Source organism: Melitaea cinxia, chromosome 11, assembly GCF_905220565.1.
Source record: "Melitaea cinxia chromosome 11, ilMelCinx1.1, whole genome shotgun sequence".
Lineage (NCBI taxonomy): Eukaryota > Metazoa > Arthropoda > Insecta > Lepidoptera > Nymphalidae > Melitaea > Melitaea cinxia.
In genome coordinates this window covers 9,767,440-9,781,093 of record NC_059404.1, presented here as the reverse complement: position 1 = coordinate 9,781,093, position 13,654 = coordinate 9,767,440, and the positions used below count along the sequence as shown (strand labels likewise).

At 34.0% G+C, this 13,654-nt stretch overlaps 1 protein-coding gene across 1 annotated transcript in view; it reads left to right on the top strand.

The window, feature by feature from the left end:
• Window positions 1–1,851: 1,851 nt before the first annotated feature.
• The window catches only part of LOC123657586, a 26,188-nt gene continuing 14,385 nt past the window's right edge, over window positions 1,852–13,654 (top strand). Inside the window, exons 1-14 of the mRNA XM_045593107.1 lie at window positions 1,852–1,927; window positions 5,328–6,390; window positions 6,531–6,771; window positions 6,884–7,001; window positions 7,079–7,333; window positions 7,402–7,988; window positions 8,169–8,323; window positions 8,451–8,636; window positions 8,721–8,844; window positions 9,002–9,155; window positions 9,546–9,769; window positions 10,755–10,965; window positions 11,886–12,082; window positions 13,260–13,424. Coding sequence (XP_045449063.1) covers window positions 1,852–1,927; window positions 5,328–6,390; window positions 6,531–6,771; window positions 6,884–7,001; window positions 7,079–7,333; window positions 7,402–7,988; window positions 8,169–8,323; window positions 8,451–8,636; window positions 8,721–8,844; window positions 9,002–9,155; window positions 9,546–9,769; window positions 10,755–10,965; window positions 11,886–12,082; window positions 13,260–13,424 — 3,756 coding nt within the window. The remainder of the gene's footprint in view (window positions 1,928–5,327; window positions 6,391–6,530; window positions 6,772–6,883; window positions 7,002–7,078; window positions 7,334–7,401; window positions 7,989–8,168; window positions 8,324–8,450; window positions 8,637–8,720; window positions 8,845–9,001; window positions 9,156–9,545; window positions 9,770–10,754; window positions 10,966–11,885; window positions 12,083–13,259; window positions 13,425–13,654) is intronic.

Sequence of the window (13,654 nt, the reverse complement as noted above, 5' to 3'; positions counted from 1 at the left end):
TAATTACAAGTTATTGTTAGCTCTTTACTTACGGAAGTTTTCATACTCGCTAAGTCAGTAAATTCAAAGTGCTTTTGTAATAAAATATAAATTTGAAATATATAATAAAAAATTATAAAAACTTTATAAATTATTATATTATTCTCTCAACAAAGAACGAAAGTAGGCGACATAGCCCACAGAATTAGCAAATTAAAGTGGCAGTGGGCTGGTCAAATGTGTCGCAGGACTGATGGCCGTTGGAGGAGACATGTCCTGGAGTGGGAACTGTGGAAACTGTTGGACCGACGATCTACGTAAGATTGCCGGTGTAGGTTGGCTTGCGGAAAACCGGGATGTCTGGCGCGAACTTGGTGAGGCCTATACCTATCCGGCAGTGGACTGCAATAGGTTGAACTGACTACCTGACTCTTTGAAATACACAGGCCAAAGACGGGCAGCAGCGTCTTCGGTGCGACAAAGGCAGTCCTACGGTCACCAACCCGCCTGCCCAGCGTGGTGACTATGGGCAAAACTCAGAGTTCTGATATATATTAATAAAACATGTGATTTTATGACAACTGTTGTATCAACTGTTACGATACACACATAATATCTAATTCGATTACAAATACTTCGAATACTTGTTTATTTACGTATAAATTGCTTCATTATTGCAACGAATAACATTGAGTTTTTATAGAACTACCTAAGTCGTTGAAGCTATAGCGATATTTCTTACTTCTTGGCAACAACTACTAACAAACATAATGTACGATTCAAGGGCTAAGGAAACAACTACATTATGAGGCAGTCATTGATTGTTATTATGCACTTAAATATACACACCACTAATATTAACGTAGTGTCGTACTGTTTACTTCGTTTCCTAAGAAGTAACTTTTTACCAAGTTACACTTCTCTTATGCATACCTACACAATTAAAAACATATTAAGCAGTTTTCTTGTAAGGTAATGAATCTAGGAAGTACCTTCTTTCTTACTTTATGAAGTTATACTGCTTTTGGCGCGTTGGGGAAAACTTATGAGAATAAATTTTTAAGATGCGCGCGCACACCGTCACGAAAAAAACCGACACCCTGAAGTTAGCTAGTCAACGAAAAAGTTAGCTATCCAATGATGTATAACTATTTACGTGCGTAAGTATATAAGTACATACACACTTTTTTATAATCATTACATAAATTGTACAACTTGTGCAGCATGAGCTACCACGATGAGTAAGAATACTAGAAGAATTTCACCGCTGAAGTGGAATTCAGATTCATCTACCTCCGCATTGCTAATTAAATATTGCGTCTCTAAAAACTATCAAATTAAATCTTTTAAGAATTTTTTTACTTCGGATAAGGTGATGACGTAGGCGGCGTCTGGCAAAACAATGTATGTACTTATAAAATAGCTTAACATTTAATAATGTGGTGAAAATTTTAATTTATTGTAAGCCATTATTTTTATACACATTTATTCAGTATTTATTGCGAAATAAAAAAAATATTTAAATAAAAAAAAAATGTATGTTAGTCGTCTACATGATAAAAATAGAGTTGTAAGTATTATAAGGTTAAGTTTCAGTATATAAATAATGTTTTTGTAGATTTTTAAATAAATTTCTAAGTAGGTACGATCCTAGTCAGTTAGTTTGTCTTTTATTGATTTCGAAGCAATTCAAAGAACTGATAAATACCAAAAGCGTTTAAAATCGTTTTATGACAACATTTTTCACCAATACACGCGCTGGCACACCATAAATGTAGTAGCATTACGCGGCCCCGAACCACCTATGGCAACTCGCTCCGAGCTTAATTATCCAAACGTTTTAGAACTTGATTATACGAAGATGGTAATAAAATGGCACCGCTAATAGTCCTGATCGGAAAGACAACTTCAAATCCAGTTGCTGCGCAAATTACACTTTCACCAACAAGTAGGTAAGATTTACAGATTTCAGAAGGTAATTAAAATACATATTAATTGCTATTTTCATTCTGTGTTTTATACATAGATATTGTTGTTGTAGTTTAGTTGTTGGCAGTTTTACCGCAAACAAAATCAAAGCTTTGTGAATAAAACAAACTACAAGTATAAATTATAGTTATTAAAAATAAATCACATTGGCTATATTCAATTATTGTATTAAAAAATTAAAGATTATTTGAAAACTGTATTGTGAAATTTATTATTTATTCCTTCAATGATTTTCTACTGTTTGATATTATAGCCTAGACCCTCGAAGCCTACGAATATCCACCATCATAAAATAGTAACTTTTAATACCGTTTTCCCCGTTAGCACTTTTGTTTCGTGACACGTTAAGCTATGTCAGCTACTGCGGTGTCTGTTACAGATCTCCTAATTTGTAATTGTATCACGTAGAGTCACAACAAGCACACTTCTTTCAATCGTTTGTTTTGTGAATATGATACACCAAGTAAAATACTAGGTATATGTCACTTTGTTATATTAAGTTAGCTATACATTTATGCTCGCGATCTGACGATAGTCCTCGGAGGGGAATTTTGTCACTGCCGAGCGTCATCACCGCGATGCTCAGCGACGACGAGTCCTGGAAGGCGATGGTCTCCTTCTGCGAGACGGTAATGTCCCAGAAGGAAAATGACGAGCGGGTGAGAGCGGAGGCCGGTAACGAGGCCTCTCTCCGCAGGCGACGAACGGTGCGTAGGAGGCGCTACTTAATGCGCCTCCAGTAACGCCTCTGTGCCCGTGTCGGGCCGGGAATGGAACCCGGTCCTGCTAGATGACACATATACAGGCACGGCGTCGTCGGGATTATTCAGAGGTGAGCCGGACAGTCAAGCGGCTGAAGGCTCCCGCAGGGTTTTGGTTGGTATTGCACCACCGAGTGCTGAAGCCGACATACGGTCTAGGACTGTCTACCCGAGCGTCCTGGATATCACCCGTAAATAGGTTTCCCTGCGATACCAAAAAAAGCTATATAACTATGTTATGTTGTAGTCTATAATAATAGATACCATATATAAATCAGCCATTTTGGAGTAATGTGCAACAAATACATCATGTTTTTGACTGTCTTTGGATCGGCATCCTTATCTAAACATTTCATGGACTGACATGGTGACGTGATGGTTTGGTTTCTACGTGACATTGGCGAAATCATCTGTGCTAGTTTGGCACTGTTGGTAGCCATTAAGCTGAATGAATGAATGACATGGTGATATTTTAAATTAATCTTCTTAGTATTAATGCCACAGCCCAATGTTCCATTTTATCTAAGGTTTTCCTTTGACGAGCAAATCAATTTGAGATACATGCACTAAAATTGTAAACATGTTGTAAGAACTTAGATCGTAGGATAAAGAAAAAAAATTCCAACTATAAAAAAAGATTTAAATAATAAAATGCATCAACTGTAATCTCTCTAAACCTTAAACATAAACGAACCATACTTTTTTAAACATTGTAAACAGTTTTTAATAACCATGTCAACTATTATTTTAAATTCTCTTACTGACGTTCTAGGCGTTTTTAAATGAATAAATATACGTAAAACATTTTATTGACACTATTATAGGGTAACATGACTGCATAATTAAGCATAGAATCAAAGGAGCGTGAAGTTTGAAAGCATTTTTATGCTCTTTTATGTAGGTTAAAGTGCCGTGTGCACATTCTGCGTCTTAGTCTTACATGTCCGGCTTTCGGCCTACGACTCGATCGTGGAAAACATTACGTCATCGTGGTGACTTTGTCTTTGGTAATAAAATTAATACTTGATCATGCGAAAATGAATTTTCAAAAAACAATAATCTGATTATATTAAATCTTTTGCTGCCATTAATACGTAGTCCAGTCATTACGTCGGAAAAATCGGGTTAGAAATGCAAATGAACCGAGAAAGCCAAATTTTGGATATTACGTGGGGGATGGCTAGAAAAGCTTAAGTTCAAATTGTCGACCAAAATAACCTTGTGGGTTTTCCGCCATCTTGAAAAAAGGGTTAAACTCAGTTTTTTTTTATCATAACTCGGTTCCCCGTTGAGATACGAAAATTTTTATAGAATACTTTTTTGTTGCTCTTTTTACGATATACAATTAAGGTTCTATACATTTTTCACGTATCGATCATCGTTATCGAGATATCGTTAAAAAAAGCCACAAATTTTGGGAGAAAAAATTGTTTTTCGCTATTTCCTTTTTTCTCGTGAAAAATATCGAAAAATGTTTGAAATAGACCTACAAATTCGTTTTTTAATTTTTCATTTTCGAGAAAAATTACGACCTCTAGCGCGCCGCAAAGTGAGTAAGACTATGCCCGGTGTCGATTTAGCCGCTCGCACGGTTGTATCCACAACGTAAAAATGAATGAATTATTTGCTTAAGGGAATTATTGTTTAAGGGAATTATTGGTTAAGGGAATTATTGCTATACGAAATAAATGAATAAACCAGCCAAATTATAAATTAAAAACATGAAATTTATTAATCAAAAAAATTTTATGCAGCAAAAATAATATTTACACGTAGGAGGAACTTCAACAGCAGCCAGGACCATCACAACGGAGAAAAACGTGTGACAATAATGACTACGTGTAATTATAATACGTTGTGGATACAACCGTGCGAGCGGCTAAATCGACACCGGGCACAGTCTTACTCACTTTGCGGCGCGCTAGAGGTCGTAATTTTTCTCGAAAATGAAAAATTAAAAAACGAATTTGTAGGTCTAATTCAAACATTTTTCGATATTTTTCACGAGAAAAAAGGAAATAGCGAAAAACAATTTTTTCTCCCAAAATTTGTGGCTTTTTTTAACGATATCTCGATAACGATGATCGATACGTGAAAAATGTATAGAACCTTAATTGTAGATCGTAAAAACAGCAACAAAAAAGTATTCTATAAAAATTTTCGTATCTCAACGGGGAACCGAGTTATGATAAAAAAACTGAGTTTAACCCTTTTTTCAAGATGGTGGAAAACCCACAAGGTTATTTTGGTCGACAATTTGAATTTAAGCTTTTCTAGCCATCCCCCACGTAATATCCAAAATTTGGCTTTCTCGGTTCATTTGCATTTCCAAATGTATATAATGACTGGACTAACGGGCGTAGGATCAAAATAGGCCTTTGATGAAACCAACTAGTTTATTTAGTAGCTACATAATTAAGAAGCCTACTAGATTAAGGACGTATTGCGCAGTTAAAGCAAATTACCTACAATCCCACTTGAACATATAACATTTAAAAAAGTCTAACATGTGTAAGTACGATTTTGATATATAGAAAGTTAATTATTAATTTTACTCGTTTGACTTGCTGTTTCATATATACTTTGGTTTTTCATTAGCAATTGACGAAAATGACGATTCGAGTTTAAGTGTTTATAAGTATAGACGAAGAAAGGATAAGCCGAACATTTTCATTAATCCGCCTTCAATCGGACGTTATTCAGATGACTATTCTCATAATATAATAGTGGAAATGAATGAGGAAAAACTTCAGAAAACCTACGCTATATTGCAAGAACCTAGACCAGAGTTCAAAGATGACAAATTGCGATATGTCCTTTTAATCTATACAAACCCTATGTGGAATCTTTTCAATCTTTCATCAATATTCATTGCATATTTTTTAGAAACATGTCTTTATACTTTTATTGCGCCAAAGGATAGATCTATCTGGATAATTATAATTATAATATCACTAAATTTTGTATTTACTGTTGATGTCACGATAGTATTCGGATTAAAATTCTTTGAAAAGTGGCGAAAGATATTAAACTTAGTTGAACCAGATACAGCACGGGTATTAATAGATGTGGTCTTAGCAATTCCATTCTCATTTTTATATTTCATTAGTAGTGTGGAATATACCGCATTTGATATATACGCTATTGCACCAATGATCGCAACCGCAAGAGTCTATAGAATAATTGAATATTCCTACAGCAAATCCTCAAGAGCCGGCACGAATCAATGGACGACCTTTTTGGCTCAATACTTATTATTATTCTTGTTGTCAGTACACACATGGACCTGTATTTGGTATTTATTCTCCTACAGAGACTTTAATATTTATCAAATTCACACATCTTGGTCAGCTGCAGTCGTTAATTTACCGACAGAAACAACTTTTGATTGGTATTATGTCGGCGCCTACTGGTCGGTGTTGATTTTTACAACAAATGCATTCGGTGATATATATCCAGTTACTACAAACGAGAGAATTTCAGCAACTATTGCAGTATTAATTGGCTTTTGGTTAACAACGGTGGTATTCGTAGGTTCCTTGACCTCACTGTTTATAACAATTAGTACCAGACGTGCGAATTACGTTCGGCAATTGAAGAAAATAAAAAATCATTTGGCATTGATTAAAATGGATACTGATACAACAAAGCGTATCATAAGGTATTAAACCTAACATATAGACAATTATTTAAAAAATACATTTATTTACATATAATATATATTATACACTATATTAATACGAGTTTTAAAATTATTTGATCAATTTCTTTACAAGTTTAGTTTCAAACTTGTTTTTTTAGGTACTACGAAGATCTTTGGTATCAAAAGGCTGGAGTTTTTAAGCCTAAGCTTATGAAACTTCTGCCCACTCCGTTGCAAATGGAAATTTGCTATGACATCAATGCAGTGCCTCTCTACAGTTCTCTATTGTTCAGAAAACTTCCCGAAGCATTCCTTAGAAGACTATCAGTGACGATGACTCACCAATTTTATTTACCTGGCGACATTGTTTATAATCATAATCAAAACAAGACTACCATGGTAATACTGTATTTCTGCATTGTTAAATATTTACACTTTGAGCAGAGAATGTTATTTATTCATAGCACAATGACTACATGATAAACATATCATTTGTTTTCATTAAATTAAGATTTGTGTCACGAGCGGCGTTTTAGAATTGCTATCTGATGAGGATGACGAAAGCCCGATGATATCTTTTGGGAAAGGCACATGCTTCGGAGAGATTTCGCTGGTATACAATATACCAGGTACCAATGACGTTCAATGATAAACACTTTTCTAAAAAATCTTGTGCGTTGCCTGTAATCACAAAGTCCATTTACAGCAAGGTGTACAGTTAAGGCTGCAACATACGTTGAATGTCAAGTTCTTAATAAGACTGACTTTATAACGTTGATGATAACTTATCCAGATTTAGTTGTCAAAATTCGAAATGAAATCCAAGAAAGAATTAATCGCAGCATTCGTAAAAAACATAAACAAGGCGACCATACTCAGTTATCTCTGAACATTTATGCTTCAAAAGAACGAAAACGAAGCAGCATTAAATGTTTAAAGGAAAAATTACGATATCTTCAAGGTATTTTATTTTTTCGAATTGAATTAACAACAGATGTTATTTGTTTTAAAGCAAATTTTTATTAACAGGTATAACAGAAGAAGAACCGCTTTTTCAAGACGATGAACTCGATGAAAACTGTTTAAATCTTTACATTTTATCCGAACATGTTAAAAAGCGCACTGTTAAATTTACTTGTTCGAGTTCCAAATTTCCTTGGATATTGGAATCCGATTGTTACCTTGTTAAATACTGGGAATATTATATGCTATGCGTCATTTTCTATATTTGTTTTGTCTATCCATATTTTATTGGCTTTGAACGAAATTTTCCAGGGGGAATATTTTTCTACGTAGAAGTTCTAATTACAATTTCTTTAATAATTAATTTACTTATATCTACCGTTACTGCTGTAGAAACTAAAAAGTCGTATATAAAAAACTTTGTAGACATATTTTATTATCGTATGAACACATTGGGTTTCTATATGGACGTAGTTGCAATTATTCCATTCGAATACATTGTAACCATACACACTAACGCATCCTACTTAGACAATTATAGGAACCATCTATTTTATTTATGCAAAGGAACGAAACTATGCCTTGTTTGGAGAATATCAAATTTCTTTGAGCATTTGGAAAAGAAATTATTATCGAATACGATTATAGTCAAGGTGCCGTAATTAAAATTTTATTAATTATTTTTTCTTCTGTTCTTAATTATCTCTAAAATAAATCTTTAATATCTATTATTACTTATTTACTAGTCGTTTTACTTATAACAGTTTAACTAAAAAAATATCATGATACAAATGTCAAATATCATGAGTTCATTAAACAAATACCATTTTTAGATTCTTAAATATTGTGTCTACATCGTTTTTATATGTTACTGGTCTGGCGTGATATTGTATATGGAATCTTGTTTCGTGAATAGATGCTCCCAAAACTCGTGGTTCGATAAAGCTTTGACCTGGCAAGATCAAAGAAGCGGTATGACATCGAACAAGTATGTAATGCTTCTTTATAGAAAATGTTTATGAAACTTGAAATTATATTTTTAGTCTCGAGTTTGATCAACCAATTTTTTTAAAAGATTCTATGAAGATTTTGATTAAACCTTTTTTTTGTTTTAGAACAAAGTATCACATATTAACAGCTATATACTTTTCCACGACTACTTTACTTTCTGTTGGATATGGAGATTTTGTACCCGGTGATCAGTTTGATATGGGATTCATTGCATTCCTTAGTCTTTATGGCGTTTTGCTTTCTGGTTACTGTGTGTCCGAATTTTCTGCAGTTGTGACACATTGGTCAAGGTTCTCGGTAACTTATTACTATGAATATTGAAAGTGTAAAATGTGTACTATGAGTAAATTTGTGTGCTTACACGTTATTTCCAGAACAAAAACTGCTTTCTTGGAAGTTATTATGACTATAGACAAATTTATGAAAGAAAACAATATGCATCAAGCGATAAAATCGAGGATAATGGCCTTTTACGAGTTGCAGTGGCAATACAATTCAGTAAGAATTTCGTGGTTTTTATATAAAGCAAGAATTTATTTGAAATAACCAAAATATCCATAAAATATATTTCATAGATTAACCATAGTAATTAACCATAGTAGTTAAGGTACTTCAGTACTTTGTATGTTAGTGATTGAAGATTTATATGTTTAAGGGTGTTGAATTAACCGGAGAAAATTGGCTAGAAAAAACAGTTGTACCACATGAATTGCGCAAAAAAGTATTACATCAGGCAAGATTTAAGACGCTGACTTCAATAAGATTTTTTCAAGTGAAAAATAAAGCTTTCATTCATACGTTAACTGAATGTTGGTATTATGAATAAGACTGCTATCTTGAGCATTGTAATTATTAGGGTGTAAAATGTTTCAACGCTCGACCTAGTTGTGTCAATAATGCGTGCATCTGCCAAGCTAATTACCGCTGCTTCCAAAATGGATGAGATATTATTAAGTTTTTAAAACTAGTTTTTTTCACATAAGACTTCGATACATTTACATTTTTGTTTATAAAATATATGATATATGACCTTCATATAATTCACCATTTTTTAATTTCAGTAAAATAAACAAATTAAATAATAAATACAAAATTTTCATTACTATTGTTATAACTAACAATAGAAGTTACAGGGGCTAGGTACACTGGAAAGATCAAAATAATTGTGTTATTGTTATTAATTAAGCAGTTGCTTGCAGCGGCAAGTGATATAATCCTACCACCGGGAGAAATAGTTTACTATGGGGGAACTGTTACAAGAGAACTGTACATTATTGAGAGCGGTTACTGCTTGGTAACATGTGACGAGATGAGAGCGACGAAGAGGGAACGAGTCATTGGCCCCGGGAACCATCTGGGATTGTTAGTATTGTTGTACGGCGTGCCGGCTGTCAGTACTGTAATTACTCTGACACATTGCAAAGTAAGTGATCGCTTATTCAACGCGTATTAACATCTGTTAGTTGTTTGAGCATTTGATGCAAAAGAAATTCTAAATACTTACTTTCTCTTAATAAAACAAAAACCGAAATGTTTTTAAATACTTACATAAGATTGATACGTGAAATGAGATATTTGTCATATTTGTTATTGGTCATTTTGAGTTTGCAATAGTTCGGTTAACGATATTAACGTTAGTCATTCAGTGTACCTACTTAAGCTAGAATTAAGCTTGCAAAAGTAACGAAATGTCGGAAACTTCAACCAACAGCTGCTAAGCATTTGATTTTTACATACAAAGTATAATTGTGTTTGCTCGCAAACGAAAAAAAAACCGACTTCAATTACATCGACGAGTAATACAACGTATATCGACGAAAAAATAGTCAAGCAACTACGCTTTATCAAAGATTACTCAAAAAGTAGTTTTCAGATGTCAATAAAATTTATATGTGACCACATGATAAACATCAGCTTTCGATTAAATTAAAAATTATCAAAATCGGTACACCCAGTAAAAAGTTATTGCGGATTTTCGAGAGTTTCCCTCGATTTATCTGGGATCCCATCATCACATCCTGGTTTCCTTATTATGGTACCAAACTAGGGATATCCCCTTTCCAACAAAAAAAGAATTATCAAAATCGGTACATCCAGTAGAAAGTTATGCGGTATAATACAACGTAGGTCGACGAAAAAAGCGTCAAGTAAAAACGCATTATTAGATATAACTCGAAAAGTAGTTGTTAGATCTCAAATAAATTTAAATGGGACCAATTGGCACACACCACCTTTCGATTAAAACAAAATTTGGCGAAATCGGTCTACCCGGTCAAAAGTTCTGATGTAACATACATAAAAAAAAAAATACAGTCGAATTGAGAACCTCCTCCTTTTTGGAAGTCGGTTAATAATAATTTTTATTATAAGTACTTTCTTACAATTTGATATTTTTTTAATAATTTCAGTTAATTAGTATCAGTCATTTTGCGTACACGTCAGCGTTAAATCTTTTTCCGGATATGAAAGAACATGAAGATTTACTCACTAGTGATGAGAAGAAAAAAATAGAATATCTTGCGAAATCCAAAAACTCGGACGCATATTTACGATATTATAACCGTCTTACTCAGAAACAAAAGAAGCGTATAACGAGTATTCTTCAAGATTTCTTTAATGGTATGTATCTACAATTTTACTGCTTCTCAATAATATACGAGTAATTGTGTTTGCTCGCAAACGGAAAATCCGACTCCAATTACATCGAAAAGTAACACTACGTAAGTAGACGAAAAAAAAAGCGTCGAATAGAATAACCTCCTCCTTTTTGAAGTTGGTTAAAAGGGGCGACGCGACTGCGCTGATGTTTAAGTAATCTTTACTGTGCAAAAGTAGTCATACCTTAATCTGTATATTTTTAAGTAAATGGTTTGTACGTTTCATCACTTCAGCCTATCGCAGTCCACTGCTGGACATAGGCCTCCACAAGTTCGCACCAAAAATGGCGTGAACTCATGTGTTTTGCCCATAGTCACCACGCTGGGCAGACGGATTGGTGACCGTTGGGCTAGCTTTGTCGCACCGAAGACACTGCTGCCCCGTCTTCGGCCTGTGTATTTCAAAGCCAGCAGTTTGATGGCTATCCCGCCATCGGTCGGTTTTTTAAGTTCCAGGTGGTAGTAGAACTGTGTCATCCCTTAGTCGCCTCTTTCGACATCCACGGGAAGCTGTGTGGCTACAGCATTAAAGAATATAGCCACCTCCTCTATGTACGTTTGCTCCATACTAATCCTATAAAAGGGGAGATGAGTATGTTTGTTTGCTTGAATGCAATACTATCAGGATATTGATTCTTTCAGCCTGTAACATCCCCCTATTGCTCATAGGCATATATGTATTTTTACATGTAGAAAAAAGGTCAGAGCTTAATCCATCTCGCTGCTCCACTGTGGGTTGGCGGATAAAGTACCTACGGAAAAATATTTTTATAATTACGAAATTTTATACGCAATAAAATATCGTTATTATTTACTAATAATTATTTATTCTATTAATCCCATTGAAAAAGTAAGTATAGTTGTTATATTTTTTTTTTTTAGATTCTTTTATAAACGTTTTGGAAGATTATCGAAGAAGGAAAGAAAGTTATGTGAAATCGTTTACTCAATTTAAATTTCTAAACAAATTAGCTCCATATCTGTTGATACCAATTGCCATCAAACCCGATGGGATATTCCTAAAAACTTGGGCTCTTCTACGAGTCTGCACCGCATACGTTCTAAGTTTATTGATACCTGTAAGTTCAAGACTTAATTTATTTTTTATTAAAAAATATTTGTTTGTTCCGACAAGTTAATTTTAAAACCAATATAAAGAATATTTAGGGATTAGTGGGGTCAGTGATGGTTGTGGGATATAACATCCATGATAAATAGTTTCCTATATGACGCTCTAGCATACATTGTAGTAGTGAACAAAAATATTGTTTAATTGTGAAAAGTATCCAAATCGTAAGACAGTTACCATCCGGGACGTTTGAATTCAGCCTGTAATATCTCGTTGCTGGACATAGGCCTTTTTTCCATATAGGAGAAGAATTGGAGCTTAATCCTATAAGTTCCCTAATATGAGTAACGATCGCTCTCAGATATTTATGATAACAACCGGGACCGACGGCTTACGTGCTCTCCGAGGCGCGGTATGTAACCTCCAAACTGGAAAGAAATGTTTGTACAAATACAAATATCCATCCCAAGCGGGAATCAAACTCGTAAACAACGACGTGTTTAGGCGCCACCGACACGGCATCTGTACCATTGCACCAGAGCGGTAATTAATAATCATTCAGTATACTATTATATATAAATATGTATAATATATAGATAGGATTATAAAAATATAAAAGTCATATTTAATCACGACCTATTGCTATTTTAAAACGTAAAATATAGCTGAATCATAAATTAAAGCAAATAAACCCATAAAATTTATGGACTGTCAGTAGGTTAATAATAGATAATTAGGAAATACAATTTAGATCATAACCTAATTTTAGCGTTTAGAGAGCATTTATTAGAAATGAATAAATCTGATTCAGCAGGACTAAATTTGAAAACTAATCCAGATTTTTTAAATATATAACTAGTTTAGCAAACAAGGGTACGGCTTACTGGACGGTATGCGATTACCGTAGCTTATAAATGTCTGAAACACTAGAAGCATAGCAAGCGTGTTATCGACCCTATCCCCAATTCACCCCAGGGGCACTGGTCAACTTACTCATCAACAGGAACACAACACTGCTTGGAAACCGTATTATTGAGCTGTGATCTTCTGCAAGGTCGAGGTACTACCCCAGTTAGGCTGCACCATATTTTGAGCACGGAATTTTTTTGCCCTAAGTTAAAAATTGATAGTTAATATATAGGAATTCTGACAATTTTTATAAATTGTGTTTTTTTTTTACTTTGCAGATTATCATATCAATGGCTCCGACTAGCAAAATATTTAATGTACCTATTGTTGTTTTGGAAGCGATTTGTTATGTGGATTTATATATTATGTTACACGTTGCATTTTACGGAGCCAAAAATCAACTCATATATCACCCTTATTTAACTGCTAAAAACTACCTATCGGTGCGTCATAGATTTCTTTACTTTCTATCTTAGGTTAAACTAAAGTAAAAAATATATTGACAGAAACGGACGTGAAACTGGAAATTATTTCTTACACCGGCTCTTCCAGTTATGGTAAAAAGTGGTCACTTACACATCGGAGAAATATTAACCTTCCAGAGTTGAACTAAAGTTGTCTTATTGATTAACGTACTTAGTTTTATAACGTATTTATGCATTACCTATTTTTT